The 21,202-nt window shown below is 47.1% G+C and overlaps 1 protein-coding gene across 1 annotated transcript in view; it reads left to right on the forward strand.

Moving 5' to 3' along the window:
- LOC142434431 (odorant-binding protein-like) overlaps positions 1-8,603 on the forward strand; it is a 62,770-nt gene extending 54,167 nt beyond the window's left edge. Inside the window, exons 5-9 of the mRNA XM_075539150.1 lie at positions 1,699-1,838; positions 3,722-3,792; positions 6,155-6,265; positions 8,210-8,311; positions 8,543-8,603. Coding sequence (XP_075395265.1) covers positions 1,699-1,838; positions 3,722-3,792; positions 6,155-6,265; positions 8,210-8,311; positions 8,543-8,568 — 450 coding nt within the window. The 3' untranslated portion in view covers positions 8,569-8,603. The remainder of the gene's footprint in view (positions 1-1,698; positions 1,839-3,721; positions 3,793-6,154; positions 6,266-8,209; positions 8,312-8,542) is intronic.
- Positions 8,604-21,202: the final 12,599 nt, after the last annotated feature.

Genomic DNA, 21,202 nt, shown 5'->3' on the forward strand with positions numbered 1-21,202 from the left:
ATATGCAACCCCTGAAAGGGAGGAGTGAGAACGAGTTCTTTTTGGTACAGAGCTGTGTATTTTTCCATCTTCTTTTGCTATTGTTGTTGGTGGTGGTGGCAGGGGGTGATGGTGTGTGTGTGTTTCTTAAGAGCATAAAATATCGTGCAGGGGTATTTATAGGGATCTACTTCAGGTTCTTGGCTGCATGTCTAGATATTGTGTGTTCAAGTCCACCCAGGTGGCCATGCATAACAAGGCCAGACACATTCCCTCTGTGAAACCAGAATTTTGAAACCTCTGAGAAGTGCAAGTGAAATCCTGACACAGTGAGGTCCCCTGCTGTGAGGCCTGTTCAAGTGTAAGACATCGTCCATGTTTGGCCAGGAGCGTAGCTGATAGTCCAGGCGAGGTCTTTCCACTTTGGGAAGCATCGAGCCGCTCCCATCGTTCTAGGGAATGTGCTGATGGACCCAACCGCAGTCAAGCAGACAACACTGGACGACCAGGAGAAGAAGTACAGCTATTTTGGAAAAGTATGGTCACAAGGCTCCTTTGAAGCCCAGAGAATAAAACTTGGTCTCACCTACGTCAGGCATGTTCTCAGGGGGGACCAGGCGTACAGAAGGACGTAATTTCCTGGTAAAGTTTAGCGTCATTTAAAGAGAGGAAGACCCTGAAGGAGATGGATGAACTCTGTGGCTGTAACAATGGAACCAAACATAACCACGATGGTGAGGGTGGCACGTGATTCTCCTTGACACATTGTTTCAATGTGTCCTGTTCCTGCTGTCCCCAGAAAGGTCAATTTTCCATCTCCACTCAACCTTCTCTAAGCTTCTCGGAAGATTAGTCTCCTGCGTGCCAGTCCCCAAGGCCAGGGAAGGGCTCACTTGCCAAGCCGGATATGATGCTGAGACTTTCTATTAGGCATGGTTTTTTGACTGAGGACAATCGGTTCCTTGCATCAGAAATGATATAAAAGTGCAGTCATGTTCAGGGCGTCTCACCTGCAATCTGACCTGAGCTGCTGTCATGAAGGGAGCAAGGATGACCTTCAGCATGAAGACCCTGCTCTTGACACTGGTCCTTGGTCTGGTTTGTGCCGAATCAGAACCACAGTTGGAGACTGAGGTGTCACCTGAGGTAAAATGCAGAAGTTGGAAAGGAGTGTCTGTGTGTCTGTGTGTGTGTGAATGTTCGTCTAGGTGACTTTGTATCAGAGTCTATATGCGGTTTGGTCAACCCATCAGTGTGTCCCTAAAGCCATGCTGCTGTCTGACAGCTCTTCATGATTCCCCACTCTGCTTGTCTCAGGGAGAAAGAGAGGCTGTCTGTTTCCATGAAGATGGAGCGTCTCAGAGGTCCTATAATGGGTTGCCAAGAGGCAGCCGCTCCTCTGTGTCAGTGGGTTGGGTTGTGGGTTTGCCTCACAGTGAAGAGACTCAGTGATCCCCGTGGTTACGTCGGGTATCAGAGCCAACTCCACGACCACGGTTTTGCTTCTGCTTCCTTTGGATTCCAATCCTTTGGATTTTATTTCCTTGGTGTTGGGTGACGCTGTGGTTGCTCTATCAAGAGGCACTCTGAGCTCCGGTTGATGGCTGCATTGTGGGCCTGGGTTCACTTTGCTTTTGTCAACAAGATCAGACCCATTCCTTGTTTTCCCTCTGAAGTGGGTGGATTACAGGACTCACGTTTCTTATGAACACCTTGCAGATGACAGGGATATGGTACAACACGTATGTAGCAGCGACTAACAAGGAGAAGACCCAGGTGGGCGGACCCCTGCTGGCATACCTCCGTCACATCATTGTTTCTCAAGACGGCAACTCAGTATCCTTTGATTTTTATATCAAGTAAGTAAAATCTACCTAAAGTGACCCAATGAAAATCCAAGCAAATAACCCGCATCCAATCTCAGGTTTGCAAATGAGAAGATGGAAAGACCACAGGTTGGCTCTTTGTTAGTCTTGAACATTACATCTTTGCTCTTCAGCATGTTGAAGGGTTCTTGTGCAGCAGTTGACCCAATGCAGCACATCATGCCATCTCTGCACTGATTCCATGCACACCGGGATCGCTTCTCTTGAGCCACGAGGTCAACCTCTAGTGGTGCGGTGGTGAAGATTGGAGTTTTCTGTACCTTGACTTCTTCCGCATGTTGAACCCTTACTGGAGGTACCAGTCTTTGCTCTTCCAGTGCCCCAAGTCCTCATTGTCGCAGCAAGCCAGGTTGCGTTACCTGAGTATTGTGGGTTCGGTTTGAACCTTCCTCTAATCCTGGTGACATGTTCTCCTTCATAGAGCCCAGGTTTTGTATTATGTCCTTAGTGTGCAGATTCAATGAGTAGCCTAAAGGCTTTAACCCTGAAACACGCCTTTCCTGATTGTATTTTAATATAAAAAGTATTGTACAATGAGACCAAGACGATTACAAGATACAGACACAATATCCAGCTGAGGGAGGCCATGAGGATGAGTTCAAATAGCATCCAAGGAGTCACAGTTGGGAAGCTGCACAGATAGAGCAGGGAACAAGGAAGTATCCCAAATTCCTGGCCGGGGGTGGGGGTGGGGACAAATCAATACATCACAGTTAGAGTGGAAACTGTAGACATAGGAACAGGTCCACTGCTGGTGGGGCGGGCGGGTGGTACTTTATGTTTGAATGGTTCACAAGATTGATCTGGACTCTTCTGACCAAAATAGGCAGGTGAGAGTGATAGGACCTGACTCCTGACCATGTGACCCCATGCACTGTGTTCAGTGTGGTCCCCTCCATGAAGGATGCACTCAGCAAGAGCTAAGAGACACATCCCCTCGCTGCATCCCTTCCAGATTTTACACCTGTCAGTGTCACCTTGTTCTGTCTGAAGGACTTCCTGTTGGTGGACGTGCAAGTTCTGCATGAGCACAATACAATGCTCTGGAATTCCCATTCTTTGCAAAGATGCTCATAGTCTGTTATGATGCACTGAGTTGAATTGCTTTGCATCGTCAGTGAAACAGAAATAAGCATCTTCCTGGTATTCTCTCGCGTTAACCTGATGTCAGTGATGATGATACTCCTCCCATCGTCTCCTCTGAATCTGGCTGGAATTTTTGGTAGCTCCCTGTTGATGCCGTGCTTGTAATCGCTTTTAAATTGTCTTGCAAACAAAAACAAAACACACACCTTACTTGCAGGCGACGTTAAAGGTGTTGGTCGTTAACGTCCACATCCTGCTGAGTCTCTTCTCTTTGACGTCCTTCCACATGTACCTCTCTTTCAGTCAGGTGGGCAGGGGTTGACCTGGGTCCATCTCTGTGCCTTAACCCTTCAAGCAAATATCCCCGGAAGTCTTGTTTAAAATCAGATCGCTGTGTTTCGTTCCACTGATGAGGAATGCCTGCTTTGAACCGGGCTCCTGTTGAAGAATTGCCTTTATGTGATCAAACTGGACAGAGAACCCGGGAGGGTTTCCTAGGAAACTTAGGGGGCACTGGCTTTATACTCCTGAGGAATGAGCAATGCAGGGCAGGAAGGGAAGAATGCTTACACAACTCCAAGGAGGCCCCCTGTGTCTACATACCTTATGCACAGGAATCCAGGAATCGCTGTGCCTTCTTTCCTCTCTATTCTCAATAACGCACTCGTAGAATAAATCCTAAAAAAATAAAATATTTTAAGACCGCAGGGGAATATGTTGAGAAGAACATGAGAACTAAAGAAAAATTTGCTGCCTTGTTTGTTTTTCAGGGTTGATGGCCAATGCCACCAGATTTTATTAACGGGGAAAAGAACAGCAGAGGGTCATTTCCAAGTCGACTGTGAGTACCTTGTCCCCAGAGGTCTGGAATTCATGAGAGCCCCTGCTGCTTATTGCAAATGCCCTCAGAAGCCAGTTCCTTGCATTTGAGCTCAATGTCAGGTCAATAGTCACCATCTCAGCTCTATACACCGGTACTGATTGAGGAAACCCTCGCTCTGGGAACTTCCATGCATTTCAGAGTAGAGGTGCACACGTGGAGCTTCCAAAGCCTGGAGTTCATTTCATTTCTCCTCTTTGGTGGATTACAACGCCTTCCTTGTGCAGGGTCCTGCTTAGACTTGAACCCCAATCTTCAGGTAGCAGTGCTCATCCACTGCACCATGGCATCACTCTAATGCATGGAAGCAAACATGCTCAAGGTTTACAGCTAAAGAAGGCACTGAAGCCCAGCCACAGTGTGTGCTAATTTCCATGGAGAAAATGAACACACGGTGACCCATTGCAAGCTCCCAGTCTGATGGCAATCCACAGTGAGTGAGTTTAGAACAGATGACAGGAAACCACCATTCCGCATCCAGTGCAGCTTAGAGAGGCGATAGATTTAACAGTCCCCAAAGCACAGATGAACAGATCAGGGTCAGGAGGAGGAAGACAGGTAGGCAGTGGTGAGTTTGGGTGTTTACTCTCATCAATGTTGTAGACTTTGCTCAGCTGTAAAGGTCTACCACCTACGTGTCAGTGTGCCCCACTTGCACGGCTTGCCCGTTGCTGTCCTGCTGGAAGCTTTGCCACCGAGATTTCAAACACCAGCAGGGTCATCCTTGGTAGACTGGTTTCAGAGGAGCCTCCAGGTGAAGGCAGAGCAGAAATGAAGGTCTGCTGAGCATCCTCTGACAGTCAGCCACTGGAATTGACTTGCATTCAAAGAGTGCGTTGTCCCGCTTGTTGCTTCTGGATTGTCATCAGGAGGGAAGGAGAGCTGGAGGACATAATTTTGGGATGAAGTAGAGGCACAGCGATAGTGAGGGAAACCCTGGTGGGATGGATTGACATCATTCTGGCAAGGATTGACTTGAGCATATCAAGAAATTGTGAAGATGGCGTAGGGTAAAGCCCTAGTTCACTCTGTTGTACATGATTCCACTTTGAGTTAAGACTATTAGAGCTATTTATTCATCTATCCCTAGATCCATCTACCTATCTACCCATCCATACAACTAACCCCTCGTATGTTTGCTTATCCACATACAGCTACCTATCCATCAAACCTTCAGTTCATGCATTCATCTACCCAACCATGCATGATCCAACTGTTCAACTTCTATCTCTCTATCTATCTACCTATCTATTCATCATCTATCCATTTATTTATCCATAATTAATCTATAGATATGTATCCATCTATCTATATATTCAAACATCTGTCTTTTTATGCATCCATCTGTCCATTGATTTATCCATAATTTATATCTCTATATGTATCCATCTATCTATCCATTCATCCATCTATCTGTTTATCCATCCATCCATCCACCCAAAAACGTATCCATCTAACCATCTACACATCCATCCAACCATCCATTCAGCCATCACATATCCATCTATCCATCATATAAATAACTATCTACCTCTCCATGAAACGATCAATCCATCAATTCATGCATTAATCCACCTAACCATATATAATGTACCCATTCACCATCTATCTATGAATCATTTATCTATTTGCTATTCATCCATCTACCCATCATTAGACTATATTAATGAATGCATCCAGCATCCATCCATCCACCCATAATTTATCTATCAGGTAGATTATAAAATTTTGTTTTAAATAATAACTTTCCTGGGAAACTGACACACTTTCCTTCCCATGATGTTAACAATCGGCTGTTACAAGGTCTGTGCACTCACGGCATGACTCTGTCTCACCACTCATTGTAAAATAGAAGTCTTGTGATTTAAGAAGCTTTGTTGCCGTCACCAAGCCCTTGTGGGGACGAGGGAGCCCTGGGGGCACAGGGGATGCACCTTGGCAGGAGAGAGCCCATTTGAAACCTCAGCAGTTCTGAGGAACTCAGGACTGTCAGCCTGACCTATTACAGAGGGCAGATTTTCACCCCCCTGGTGCAATCCTACTCTCACACGCGGTGGCCGAGAGTCTGAATCCACGTCGCAGCACCCAAGAGCAGCGAAGTTCTCTTGGCACTTAGACATCACTGGGGACACAGGCATCAGGATCAGCTGAAGGAGGTGCTGGTGGGTAAGGCAGCCATGCAGAGACCCAGGTCTCTCTGTGTTCTGAACAAAGTCCGTGAGATGTCGACGGCCCTGTAAGGAAGGACAGATCACCCAGGCCAAAGAAGGTACAGCCAACTGATTATCGAGAGGATTGAAATACTACTTTCTGTCTTTCACAGATTCAGGAGACAACAGCTTCTACTTTACGAATATCAGTGACAAGACCGTTTCTGTAGTTGTTTTCAACAAGGATGAAGCAGGCAACAGAACAAAATTGGTGGAAATCTTTTGTATGTATCCCAACAAGCTCTCTGGGGAGTTTCCAGTATTGACAGCCCCATAGATTCCTGTGGAAGTGGGTCAACCTGTGGGATCTGAGTCTGTGGGTTTACGGGGCGAGGAGTAGTCTGTTAGGTGTGGTGGAAAACACACCACAGAATGACTTGAGACCTGTGAACTTCCATCCCTAAGATCCAATACGTATTGCAGTGCAGTCCAAGAAGTCACTGACAGTGACCGTGTCCCCCAAGTGACCTGGTAGTTACGCTTCCATTTCAAAAGACTGTTTTAGGAGTATCACTGTCATCGTGTCAGCCCCCAACATCAACTGTGACACACACATGAGGGTCCCCAAGGTCAGATGCCAATCAGGGCGGCTGGTGCTGGATCAGACTTGAGCTACTGCTCGGCACCCCACCTCTCGCTCAGGTTTCCGCTGACAATCTCCGTGTTCTCACACAACCCAACAAATCCCTTCTTGACCAACTCAGCAGAGGCACTGACAGATGCTGTCTGACTTCCCCAGCACCTCGAACCAGAGACATTACAACAGGGTGGCTTTCGGGAGCAGAAATTTATTTTCTCAATGTTCGGGAAGATAGAAGTCTAGACTCCAAGTGTGAGCACCATAAACCAAATGACTCCCTTCTCTCATCTTCCTTAAGAACCGCCCACCTTCCACATGCAGACAGCTGTGGGAAACATCCTGGTTGAAGCGTGTGCGGCTCAGTGCTAAAAGAGACATCCTTGTTTCACCGCACTTTACAGTTTCCCATGCAGTATACTTGCTTATATTGTAGGGGCCTGATTTCTTACCTCTGCTCCCAGGAGCTTGGATTGTGGATCTGAGCAATATGAAACCTTTGGCAGCTCGGATCTTTACCCTGTTTACCATGCATGATGTGGTCTATGGATCCATCTGTGAGGATAGTTATTTGCTCTGCTCCGTTGATTCTATTGTTTATTTTGCTCAGTTCTAACCTAAAGTTGATATGAATCAGAAACGACTTGGTGGTTCCTAACCCCAACGGTGATCACTGTTAGGAAAGTTCTCTTTCTGAGCCCTGGATTCCGTGCTATTCTTCATGTAACCTGTATGTGGTTTTGTTGGGTTTTATCGCATCTCTGCTTTCTTGCTGTGTTTGTGAGTTCTCGTCCCTTGAGTATCTGAAGAGATTGACTGAAGGCACATCCTTCACTCACACAACCTCACTCGCAGAACCCAGGACACTCATGTCCCAAAGGGGCTCTAATCACAGGGATGGGACTTAGCCTGGACAACATGTATTTTCCATCCATAATAGATACACGTGAACCTTTTGAGGGGTAGACCCACATTGGCATGGCTGCAGAATGAATCTGGGGTACCCAGATTGATGAGTGAGGCTTTGTGGTCATTGTTGGATTTCTGTCACTGAGACTCACTTGGGACTGTGAAGTCATTAAGAAAACCTCAAAACCAAACCCTCACAGCCACAGAGTCGATGCTGACTCATAGCAACTCTACAGGACAGAGGACATGAGTTCTTTGTGTTTCCAGACAGTAACTCCTTATAGGAGTAGAGAGTCCTATCTTTTTATCTTAAGTCCCTCAGAGCTGCTATTGGTGTTGAACTACTGACCTTGTGGATCACACCCAGCTCATCTCTTATCCCCCAGGGACTTCACAGCATCCCCAGGAGTCCTTCATTGTCTCAGTAGAGCTTATCAAATAGCCACATAAACCAAACTCATTGTCACTGGCATTCACTGATTAGCAGCCCAGGTTGTTCCTCTTTGAAGGCTCAGGCCCTCTGTCTTCATAAGGAGAGGCACAAGGAGGGGACTCTATTTGGACTCCACGAAATAGGACCCAGTGAGGACCCCACAGTCGAGCTTTGTCATCTTGAAAGTGCGGTAGTTCTGACGGGCACTGATGCTTCTTCCTCTGGCCTTACACCCTCCCTGATATGCAGCAAGAGACGGTGAGGTCCCCAAGGAAGACTATGAGGCTTTTGTGGACGTGGTCAAAGAGAATGACATCCCTGTAGAGAACATAGTGAATGCCATGGATTCAGGTAAAGTCACTCCTTCCCGCAACCCATAGAAAAAAAGTTTTGCCGGATTTTCCACTGCGAGGCTCGCCTCAGAGGATGGGGGGAAGGGGGCTTTCCAATGTCCTCCTCAGGCTCATCTTTTTTGGAAATCTGTCACTTTAAGGGTGATCAATGGGGATGCACGAAAATGACCAGCTGTTTGTTCATTTCATGTCTTCTCTTTCCTTCCTTGTCCTTCCCATTCTCTTTCAGATGACTGTCCTGGGAATATCAATTAGGTGACACTTCTGCCCTCTGATAGTCGTTTTTTCCAGTAAGTAGGAGTTTAAAAACAATATTTATAGTTACAATTTTGAGTCTCACTTGGGCTTTTCGCAACTAGACACAGGAAACAGAGACGCCTACTCTTAACCCTTGACAGGCACACGCTCCTATGAGTTTGGGGTGTGTGAATTTCTCATGCGAACACCCACGCTCATCTTAAGAATGTCTTTTCTCTGCACCCCTCTGCTACCTCCCCTCTATCCTCCTGGAAATGTCTAAACCAGTTCAGTGATGTTGTCCGTCTGTATGTTGTTGCATGTCTTAAAGAAGAAGTTGGCATCAAGAATGCAGGCATGATCCCCTCTCCATGGCAACAGAATCATCATCAATCTGAAGATAAAAGCCTCTTTGCCCTCAAATCATACTTTCTCTCCCATGTCACGAATGCACGATCATTAATAAATGATTTTTCTTCCTGGCAACTATTTTGCTCTTTCAAGTTACTGATTCCTAACTGATTCCGTCCATTGAATCCATCTCTACTGATATGATCCTAAGCTGCGTCAGTCTGAGTTGACCAGAGAAACAAATCCAGACACACTCAAATGTGTATGAGAGGGCTTTATACCAAAGAACAATTATATATTAAGAAACTAACCCAGCCTGGCCCAGTTTAAGTCTGATATTAGCCCATATGTCTGATACGGATCCATAAATTCCTCTTCAGGCTCACACAGCACATGCAATGAAGCGGAAAGCAGGAAGACCACAGGCCAGTGTGTGGAGTCTTGTGGAAGGTTCTCAGTGCTAGCGCGGTCTCCGTGTGGCTGCTCTACTCCAGGGCTCTGGCTTTCCTCAGCAGAGATTCATGTGGCTTGTCAACAGAGTGTGAAGCAGGGAGTGTGTGTCCTGTTTCCAGTGAGGAACACAGGAGTTCCCAGAATCCTCGGTAGAAGGCCATCCCCACACAGAGGCCTCATTGGCTATGACCTGGTTGACAGACTAGACTCCATCCCTTCACTCCAATTGACAGAAGATGACGTAACTGCCATACAAGCCCTAACCGAATGCCGATTCGAATCCGTAGCCCTCCTGTAGGACAGTGCAGCAGGGCTCCAGTGGGTTTCCCACACTCTATCTCTTTATGGAAGCAGACTATCGTAGGTTTCTCCCTAGAAGATAATGGTGGGTTTGACCATTGACATTGTGGTTAGGATACAAGTGCTTTCACCCCGGTACTGCCAGGGCTCTTTAAAGAATAAACACACTGCCACAAAGTCAGTTCCCTCAAACAGCGACCCCCATGTAGGGATTCTGAAGCTCCCACGTTGATGGGAGCAGAGAGCCTCCTCTTTCTCCCTTGGAGAAGCTGGTGAGCTTGAACCATCGACCTTGCTGTTAGCACTCGATGCTTCCCAGGCGCCACTGCCAGAGTTCAAAGAACACATACTAACATATAATCCGCAGTGCACCAAAATATCTTTCCACGCAGATCTCCATGAAATGGTGTCTGTGACTAGATGAGAGTCCTCGTCATCGGAGTGAGCAGACTTTCTCCAGTGGTGGTCACGAGAGAGGGATACATGGGATGCCATGTCTGCTGAATCGCACCGTGAACCTTCTTTCTTTGTCTAGTTGCTGCTGTTTGGGGCCTGTGACCCATGTGACCAAGCAGAACTGCTCCACGGGATCCCCCAAGCCGTGATCTTTATGGGAAGAGATCGACCAGGTCATTCTCTTGTGGAGACTCGGGTGGATTTGAACCTCTGGCCCTTGCAGTTAGCACCTGAGCACTTAATCAGTGGCTCTCCTTCAACACCGTGACACTCACTTCCATCAAGCTGATGCCAACTGTAGGGCGGGTCGAACTACCACGTGGGCAGTTTCTGAGACAGTCACTGTTTCCTGGAGCAGAGAAGCCTGTCCTTCTCCCTTGGAGTCGCCTGCGGTTCTGACTGTTCAACAACAACAACAAAATTCAAACCCAATGAAACAAAGAAAATCCAGCAAACCTAGAGGATGCAGCCAGGGCAATGCTCAGAGAAAAATTCATAACTCAATCATATCAAGTTATAAATTCACTATCATTATCTATTTCACAGCAGTTTCCTCTTCCTTGTACTCATTGTTTTTCATGCAATTATTAATTTTCTTTAAACGTGGGAAAATACACACAAGACATTCTCCAATTCAACGACGTCTCCATGTGTAATTCGGTGCCCTTGGCGATACCCTTGCACAACCTTTTCCCGAGCATTCCACCACCATTGAAATAAATCCAAAGTCCCTGAAAGAGAAATTCTTCCTCCTTCCCCCATGGCATCATTCTACTTTGTACACGACAGCCTCCACTTCACAGTATTGGTTGGTCAGTTTGGCTTCCTGTGGTGGCTTGTGTTGTGATGCTGGAAACCATGTCCCAGGCAGCAGTGGGGTTCACACATTCCCAGCTGCAGGAGAACTCATGCCTAAGGCTTTGTTGAGTCAGCAAACCGGTTGTTAAAATGGCCCTGGTAATCAGGGTTCTCTGTCAGGTGGATGTCTGGGCAGCCGCTCTGTGTAAAAGACACGAATTTATATTCCTTCCTCTGTTTGTTTGAAATCATTTTATTTGGGGGATAAGCTATAAGAATAGATCTTCCATCCATCCATCCATCCATCATCCATCCATCATCCATCATCCATCCATCATCCATCCATCCATCATCCATCCATCATCCATCATCCATCCATCATCCATCATCCATCCATCATCCATCATCCATCCATCATCCATCATCCATTCATCCATCATCCATCCATCATCCATCCATCCATCATCCATCCATCCATCATCCATCATCCATCCATCATCCATCATCCATTCATCCATCCATCATCCATCCATCATCCATCCATCATCCATCCATTCATCCATCCATCCATCATCCATCCATCCATCCATCATCCATCATCCATCCATCCATCCATCATCCATCCATCATCCATCATCCATTCATCCATCATCCATCCATCATCCATCCATCCATCCATCCATCATCCATCATACATCATCCATCATCCATCCATCATCCATCCATCCATCCATCATCCATCATCCATCCATCATCCATCATCCATTCATCCATCATCCATCCATCATCCATCCATCCATCCATCCATCATCCATCATACATCATCCAGCATCCATCCATCATCCATCCATCCATCCATCATCCATCCATCATCCATCCATCATCCATCATCCATCCATGATCCATCATCCATCCATGATCCATCATCCATCCATCATCCATCATCCATCCATCATCCATCCATCATCCATCCATCCATCATCCATCCATCATCCATCCATCATCCATCCATCATCCATCATCCATCCATCATCCATCCATCATCCATCCATCCATCCATCATCCATCATCCATCCAACCATCCATCATCCATCATCCATCCATCCATCCATCATCCATCATCCATCCATCCATCATCCATCCATCATCCATCCGTCATCCATCCATCATCCATCATCCATCCACCATCCATCCATCATCCATCCATCATCCATCCATCATCCATCCATCATCCATCCGTCATCCATCCATCATCCATCATCCATCCATCATCCATCATCCATCCATCATCCATCATCCATCATCCATCCGTCATCCATCCATCCATCCACCCATCCATCCACTGTGTCAAGCACATTTATACATTTGTTGCCATCATCATTTGCAACTCATTTGCTCTCTACTTGACCACTTGGTATCAGCTCCTAATTTATCCCCCCTCCTTCCCCCATCCTCCCTCTTGAGCCATTGATTATGTAAAAAAAAATTTTTTTTCATGGCTTACACCAATAGCTATCTCCCTCCACCCACTTTTCTGCTGTCTGTCCCCCTGAGAGGGAGTATTATGTTGATCATTGTGGTTGGTTCCCCCTTTCTCACCCTCCCTCCCCCACCCCCTCCTGGTATTACTACTCTTATTGTTGGTGCTGAGGAGTTTATCTGTCCTGGACTCCCTGTGTTTCCAGCTCTTATCTGTAGCAGTGTGCATGCTCTGGTCTAGCTGGCTTTGTAAGGTAGAGTTGAGGTCATGATATTTGGGGGGAGGATGCATTAAAGAACTCGAGGAAAGTTGCATGTTTCATGGGTGCTACACTGCACCCTGACTGACTCTTCTCTTCCTTGTGACACTTTTGTAAGAAACTGTCCAATTGTCTAAAGGTGGGCTTTGGGTCTCCACTCTGCCCTCCCCCTCATTCACATCAATCCTATTTAGCTTCTCTGTACCAGTGCACACCCTCTGGTCTAGCCAGGTTTGTAAAGTAGAATTGGGGTCATGACAGTGGGGTGTGGGGGGAAGTATTGAAGAACTAGAGGAAAGACGTGAGTTTCGTTAGTGCTACACTGCACCCCGACTGGCTCGTCTCCTCCCCATGACCCTTCTGTGAGTGGATGTCCAATTGTCTACAGATGGGCTTTGGGACTCCACTCCACACACACCCTCATTCTCAAAGATATGCTTTTTTTATTCTGGGTCATTGATGCCTGATACCTGCTCCCTTTGACACCTCATGATCTCACAGGCTGGTGTGCTTCTTCCGTGTGGGCTTTGTTGCTTCTCTGGTAAATGGCCCCTTGTTTATCCTCAAGCTTTTAAGACCCCAGACGCTATATCTTTTGATAGCCAGACACCATCAGCTTCCTTCACCGCATTTGCTTATGCACCCGTTTTGCCTTGAGCGATCGTGTCGGGAATGTGAGCATCACAGAATGCAGTATTGTGAGAACAACGTGTTCTTGCGTTGAGGGAGGACTTGAGTATCTGCTACCTTAATATGTAACATATAAGTATATGTGCATAGATCTCTATCGGTGGGAAGTATCTTAACTCTCACAGTCCCTGAGCTCATTTGGGGGAGACGTCTGATACTATCCTTGGGGACGGCAGAGGGGAGGTGGCTGTCCCTGAGTGTCCTGTAGATAAGGGCTGCTAGCTCATGGTGGTCAGCCCTGTGCTCGTGGGAGTTCTCATGGAGGGGCACTGTTATGGGAGCATACAGTGGGGATGATGTGTAGACAGGAGAAAGTGCCTGGAACTCTTCTCTGACTCAGTTTACCACACTGAAAGATGTGATGAAATTTGACTCCCATCCATCAGATCCAGTGCATACGGTCCTTGAGGTCACTGCTCTGGGCCAGGTCCCCTAAGTGAACTAGAATGTAAACTTCAATTTCAGCCGACAGGCTCATTTGGAGCCATCCCTTAATTAAAATCAGTTCCCCCTCCCCCACCCCACTACCACCACCACCACCAAACCCATCATGTATCCAGACTTGTACTGTGGCACACAGGGGGGCTCAGCCGGTGTCAGACACAATTCAAGGCAGCTGGTCCCGGTACCGACTTGAACCTGCTGCTCTGCAGATGACCAGTCGCTCCGGTTTTAACTCTCAACCTCAGTGTTGTCACACAAGCCAACCATCGTCCAGAGACCAGCTCAACAGAGCCGTGGACCGATGACGTCTTCGTCCCCCGGCATCTCTGTTCCAGAAACACCCCCAAGAGGCGGCGTTGAGGAACAGGCTTTTTTTGTCTCCGCGTCCAGAAGGCTAGAAGTTCGAATGCAGGTGCTGTCGCAACCATTCAATGGCATCAGTTCTTGGATCTGCCGCAGTCGCTTTCCAACGGTCATAGGCATGTGGAGCAAGGCAGAGTGTCGAAGGTCACATCAGGTATACCTTAGTCCACAAAATGACACCTTGCTTCTCCACCCTCTGAAGGGGGTCCTGTACAGATGCGTCCACTGTGGCAATCTGTCGGATTCTTCCTGTGCCGCTTCCATAAGCTTCGACGATGGATCCCAGCACCATGAAATCTTTTGACAACTCTTGACTCCGTGTATTGTCGTGTTGTCGATTGGTCCATTTTCGGGGGATTTTTATTGCTTTCTTTCTGTTTCACTCTGTTTCTGTTTGTCCGGCTGTGTTGCAGCAGGAAGTTGGCCACAAGAACAGGTCTAAGGGAAGGTTTTTTTTCTCTAAACTCTGTCTTCCTTCACCCCACCTCTATTTTCTTGCTGGTAGCAAGAAGACTTGTCAGCAGATGCTCCCACATTAGCTACCTTTATTTAGCTTCTGGATCGTTTCTTTTCACAGAGGTACGCAACGTAATTTTTGTGTCTTGCATCTGGAAAGGTCCATGTGTATTGTTGTCGTTTGTGTCGTTGGAAAAACCACACAAAGGATTTGTGATGAAGACATCATTCCTTCTTACAAAGTTCTACCATGTGATCCCAAGCCCCATTTCCATTACCAAGACCATATTTTAAATTTCTGCCCATTCTTATTTGCTTCTTGCACTTGTATTTTAGTTGCTAATAATTCCCAATGCATCTAGATTATGGGTTTAATTGTCTTCAGACGGAAGATTTAACGTTTTCATAATTAACTTTAGTGGTTGGCCAATGCATTCGATTATCTATTGCGTTGGCTGGATTTCCTTGAGTGCAGCTAGATATGATCCTATTCAGAAAGCATTGTTCTTCAAGATAAATCTTGAAATGTCTCTTTAGAAAACAAATGTGATGTCCTGTCTCTTGAATTTGTCATTGCTGGCATAGTAAATGAGACGACTGTCCAATTGTAAATTGGCTAAATCAGCCCTCGGGGTGAGGATTCATTTCTGATGACTTCTAAGTCTACGAGTGAGTCGACCCAGTGGCTGCACCAGTGGGCTCAGGAGCAGGAATGATTGGGAGGGTTGGCGCAGGACCATGCACTGTCTCCTTCTGTGGTGCACAGAGTCTCTGTGGGTTGCAGCCAACTCGACCGAAACTAACAACGAAAACAATGACAATCGATAATATTCCTAGATTCGTACTTTATTCATTCCAAGTTCCACGAATGAATAAATAGTTGCGGTCGTTTTCACTCTGTGAGTCATGCCGTCAGCTAACGAAAGCCCGGAGTCTTGATTCCATCCATATCAACAAGAAGGACTCTGTTTTGAGAAGGCAGCTCTTCCTCGGGCGTATTTTGAGAGCCTGCAGACCCGAGGGACTCAGCGTCTGGCACTAAGCCTGACAATGCTCTGCGGCGACTCAAGAGACTTTTCAGTATCTGAGAATGGACCAGTGCTGTTCATCAGGGTCTCCGGGGCGAATCCATCGGAACCGGACAGCCTCTTCATTCTTTGTAGCCTGTGCTTAGTCTGGAAGCTGTGTGGAAACCTCTTCCCTTTGGATGCTTCTGCAGGTATCTGAAATGCTAGTGACATAGCTTCCGGCAATACACAAGCCATCACAGCCAAGAGCTCATCCGATGACATAACAGTACTTTAATCGGCTGCTAAACCTTTGACAGCTCTCATGAAGCATGTGCCACAGGGCTCTCAAGATCACATGTCACAATAAAGATCATACATCGCAACGACAAGCACACAATAAAATCATCGAGCACACAGAGTCAAGCTATGACATCTCAAGTTTCCTCAAAGGGATCACAGACGGCCAGCACACGATCCAAGAGTTTTCTCATCTTGCACACCGGTCTGAAGTGCAGGGTGAAAACACAAGCCAGGTTCAAGTGTAGAATGCACCCTGGGCAGAGGGCGGGGACCCTGAAGGACAGTCATCGTGTTTATGTAAGGAAGACGCCTGGGTCGGTGCTGGAAGCTGAGTCCCCTGAGTTGAAAGTCACTCAGATGACACAGTAGCAGGAACCACGGAGAGGGCATGCCCACGAGGGTGTGCGCCAGCCTCCCTCCCATGTCTTCTATCTTTTTCTCCTTTGTGTGAAACCGGGGCCCGTTCTGTAGGAAGCTATGCGCCATGCCTTTCAGTGAGTTCGGCTATAAGAATAGTAAATCAAAACCAAAATCGGTGTGTGCCCATAAAAACCTCAGCCCAGGACGTTGCAGGGACTGTCCTACTTACTCACCAGGGGGTCACTGAGTCAGAGTCAACAACCCGATGGACCCTGAGAATCCCTCCTGCAGAGCGACTGAGAAATCTCATGACACCCGGGAGGCAAGCGTGCGCCTCTTGCTAACCCCCGCCCTCCCACCCCCGAGGTCACCACTGGAGAGACTCTGCTCAGTCCTGTGGACAAGGGTTTCCTGGGTGTCCATAGCACAAGAGGTCCATCAGTGCACTGCTGATCGGATATGCCTCTGTGCTCTATGACTCATGGGGCTGTGCTCTGGGAAGCCTTGGACTACGAGCTGCAAGGTTGGTGCTTCAAATCCACCCGCTGCTCTACTCCCCTGAAGATGTAAAGCCTCAGAAGCCCTCTGCCTGGCTGGTATGAGAGACATTCAGCCCTGTGACAGAGGTTTCCTATGCAGGAGCCATGCTAGTGCCGTGGCTACATGCATGGAAGATAAGCCAAAGGTCAGTGGTTCAAATCTACCGGTTGCTTCCGGGATAATGATGTTGCAAGTCTGCTTGCACAACTAACATAAGCCATGGGCCACTGTATGGGGCAGTTCCCCCTGGAGCTGCTATCTTTGCTTCATCATCTAGGAAATTGTTAGGGAAAAGAAATTGGTATGATTACAGGGTTGGTCGTCCTCAATAATGAGACAGGGAAACCAAACCCACTGCCATCCTTCTGGGTAATTAGGTAACCTTGATTTACTGCTTATAGATTGTGCTGCTGACGCCCAGCCTCTGTACAATTATCTGGTCTCCTTCCGTACTGCTCCAGGACAGAGCTGGGGTGCTGTCTTCTCAATGATAGGTCACGTTTGCCTGAAGAGCAGTGGTTCTCAACCTCCCTAAAGCCGCGACCCTTTCATACAGTTCCTCGTGTGCTGGCGACCCTCCAACCATAAAAGTATTCCCGTTGCTCCGTCAGCACTGTAATTTTGCTCCTGTTATAAATCAGGCAGCCCCTGTGAAAGGGTCGTTCGACACCCAAAGGGGTTGGGACCCATAGGCTGGGAAGCATGGCTCTAGACTAGAGTTGTGCAGACAGGGTAGGAGATTGCTTGTGCATCATAAATGTCACTCTCATGTTGTATCAGATGATGACAGTAGACATTGACATCTTTGTGGTTTACATTTACCTATTAGCTTATAAGTCTAATGATTTTTTAATACAACCTTATTTCGTTTGAATCGATGCACTTACCTATACACTTAATTCACATGTTTAGTAACTTCTTGGCTTGAATGATATCTGAAGCTTCATGAAACGAAGAGTCAATATTGTATCACAGGACATTGTCATTCGTTCCGACTTTAAATGGAAATAAAAGGTTTGGTTTTCAATCTGTTTTTTTCTTTTTACTTTGTATTAATTCAGAAATTTCCTTCAGGTTTTTCGCTTTAAAATTATTAAGAAGAATTAGCCATGGTCACATCAAATTTTGTCATCTCTCTTCAGACATTCCAAAACCGTAATGAAACAATGTGGAAACATATAAGTTTACAAAAGAACATATTGGAAGTAGAAGAAAGACTGACATCTTGGGCTCGGAGAGTTCCAGAACTCTGCAAGACGACCCGGTGCATGAATTAGAATTGATCCCACTCGCCAGTGGTGCAGATTGCCACTGAGTCGACTAATCACTCCCGGGGGTTTGCATGTGGAAATGTTGTGAGCATTTTCAGGGCTCATCCTCTGTATAAACGTAACTACTTTCCCCAGCTTTCCAACGTTTTATGGATGTCGAATAAAAACACATTTGTTAGGAAACTTATCAACGATATAAACCTTGATTGGCCGGGGAAGCTAATGAACTTTGGGTTCGAGTTGAACACGCCCCATATTCAGAGGAGAGAGTGGTATTAGAGTGTGCGTTCTGAGAACTAGGTTTTGGGGTCTACGGCACAGCAAATGCCCCAAATCCGTTTTGAGTCTCAGGTTGAATTATGCCTCCGTTGAATTTCTTTCAGACCATTAATAGGCATGGTGAGGACCCTGCACTGAGGCAATTAAGGGGTTAATTCCTACCATTCGCTTAGTCAGCCCAGGAAATTGCAGTCTTTCTCTACAGGACTTATCTGGGTGTATTGATTATTATAAGCGCAGTTAGAGGCTCCAATACAAAGATTTATTAAATAGATATGTATATTATTTTATTTGACTGTGAAATCTTCAACAGCTCTCATGAAGAATGCGCCCAAATAATCTTAGGATTAAAAAAAATTTTTTTAAGACTCTCAAGATTATGTCAAAATGACAAGCACACCATAAAAATTACTAAACGCACAGGGTAGCTAAGGCATGACTGGAGACTCTGTGATCCTGGGACCCCCAATTTCCACCACAGATACACCACAGGCACATCTTAGTTCTCACAGCAAACCATCCTTGCTTTTCAGCGCTTTAAGCGGGGTGGGGGTGGGGGGTCCCCTGCAGCAAATTCACCCCATGCAATGCTCCTGTGAGCACTGACTTGTGACTACCGCTTCCAGGAGCATTGCTTGTGCATCCAAGCAAGACAAACAAACATCATCGACAATTTCGATCTCCTCTCCATTTCCCATGGTGCAAACTACTGGTCCAGGTGTGAGGATTTGGTCTTGACACTGAGTCGTCATCGTCCACACGGAAGGCTGCCCTCCTTGAGCTGCATCGGCCGAGTGCTTGAAGTCCTCCTCACTTTCAGCAAGCGAGGTGGTGTCATCCGCCCATCGCAGGTGGTTAATCAGCCTTCCTCACATCCTGGCGCTGCATCCTTCTTCCTGTAATGCCGTTTTCCCGGTGATTCGCTCAGCACACAGATTGGGCAATGGTGAGAGACCCACAGATTGAATAAGGAAGCGACGCCCCCCCCCTCCTATTTTAAACCAGGCAGGATTCCCCGCAGCACAATGCGACAGTGTTCCAGGAACTTCCTGCAAAGGTGCCCCCAGGGCACAAAGAATGAAGGAGGAGCGCGTTGAAGGCTTGTAAGAGGATCCGTCACGCTCCTTGGGCGCTGTGCTTGCAGGGTCACCTAAGGACCAGTGAGAATGGAGAGGAAGAAGCAGAAGGGGGAGAGAGAGGCTCTGGGCCCGTTCCTGCAGAGTCGTCCTCTCTGCAAGCCATCCTGCAAGAAGCCCCCATGCTGATCGACTTGGAGGTGTGTCGGTAAAGTGCACTCCCCACACCACCTCCATGAATCATTCATTGGACTCAGGAGCACCCCATGTGTCCGCTCCAGGGGGTTCCCTTGGTGTCATTTCGACTGAGGGGGATCACCAGGCCTTTCTTCCGTGGCACCGCTGTTAAAGTCACCTCCCTCACTGCCATTGAGTCATTGCTAACTTACACCCAGTGGGTTCCCGAGACTATAAACGTGTATGGGACCAGAAAGCCCAGTTTTTCTACCGCAGAGCTCTTGATGGTTTCAAGCTGCCAACCGTGGGGTCCGCAGCCCAACTCCTAACCGCTTCACCACCGGGGCTCCTGCTGCAGACAGCTAGCCCATTTTTGTTTGTTTGGTTTGGTTTCTGTGAATCATGTTCCTGGGGGCTCTTATAGCGTTATAGCAATTCATACATCAACTGTCCCAAGCACATTTGTACCGATGTTGCCATCATCCTTTTCAAAACAGTTTCCTTCCACTGGGAGCCCATGGTAACAGCTCCTCTTTTTCCCTCCCGGCCGTATCCTCCCAACCACATGAAGCCTTGATAAATTCAAATTATTAATATTGTCATATCTTATACCATCCACTCCCTTCACCCAGGTTTCTGCTGTCTGCCCCCCTGGGGGTCGGGGGAGTGAGGGGTTATATGTCGTTCATTGCAATTGGTTCCCCATTTCTCCCACCTTCCCCCTACTCTTAAGGTATTGAGACTCCCAGTCCTGTTCCCAAGGGGTGTATCTGTCCTGCATTGCCTGTGTCGAGAGCTCTTACCTGTGCCCGTGCACATGCTCTGGTCTAGCCGGATTTGAAGGTAGAGCCGGGGTCATGATGGTGCAGAAGCGTTAAAGGGTGAGAAGAATGCTATGTGTTTCATCAGTGCTGTATGTAACCTGGATCTCGCCTATTCCTGCTACAGTGCTCACATCTGAAATAGATTCACTGAAATTCTGAGCAAACAGGGAAACAGGGACGGGGAGTTTTGCCCAAGTCCTCGTGGGTTCCAGTAGAAACGCAAGGACATGTATCATATCGGTTTGGAGTTTTTGCAACAACAAAAAAGAATTTGTTCTTGAATTTACCTTTGGAATTTCAAGACACCATATTAAAGCAAATGTGGTGAAGAAAGCTGATGGTGCCCGGCTATCAAGAGATATAGCGTCTGGGGTCTTAAAGGCTTGAAGATAAACAAGCGGCCATCTAGCTCGGAAGCAACAAAACCCACATGGAAGAACACACCAGCCTGTGTGATCACGAGGTGTCGATGTGGGCAGGTATCAGACCTCAAAGACCCAGAATAAAAATCATATCATTGTGAACAAGGGGGAGTGCAGAGTGGAGACCGAAAGCCCATCTGTCAGCAACTGGACATGCCCTTGGAGAAGGATCGCAGGGAGGAGACGAGCCAGTCAGGGTGCAGTGTAGCAACGATGAAACATACAACCTTCCTCTAGTTCTTTAAAGCAACCTCTCCCACTACCATGATCCCAGTTCTACCTTACAAATCCAGCTTGACCAGAGCATGGACACTGGTACAGATAAGAGCTGGAAACACAGGGA

The sequence above is a fragment of the Tenrec ecaudatus genome, chromosome X (assembly GCF_050624435.1).
Source record: "Tenrec ecaudatus isolate mTenEca1 chromosome X, mTenEca1.hap1, whole genome shotgun sequence".
Taxonomy (NCBI): Eukaryota; Metazoa; Chordata; class Mammalia; order Afrosoricida; family Tenrecidae; genus Tenrec; species Tenrec ecaudatus.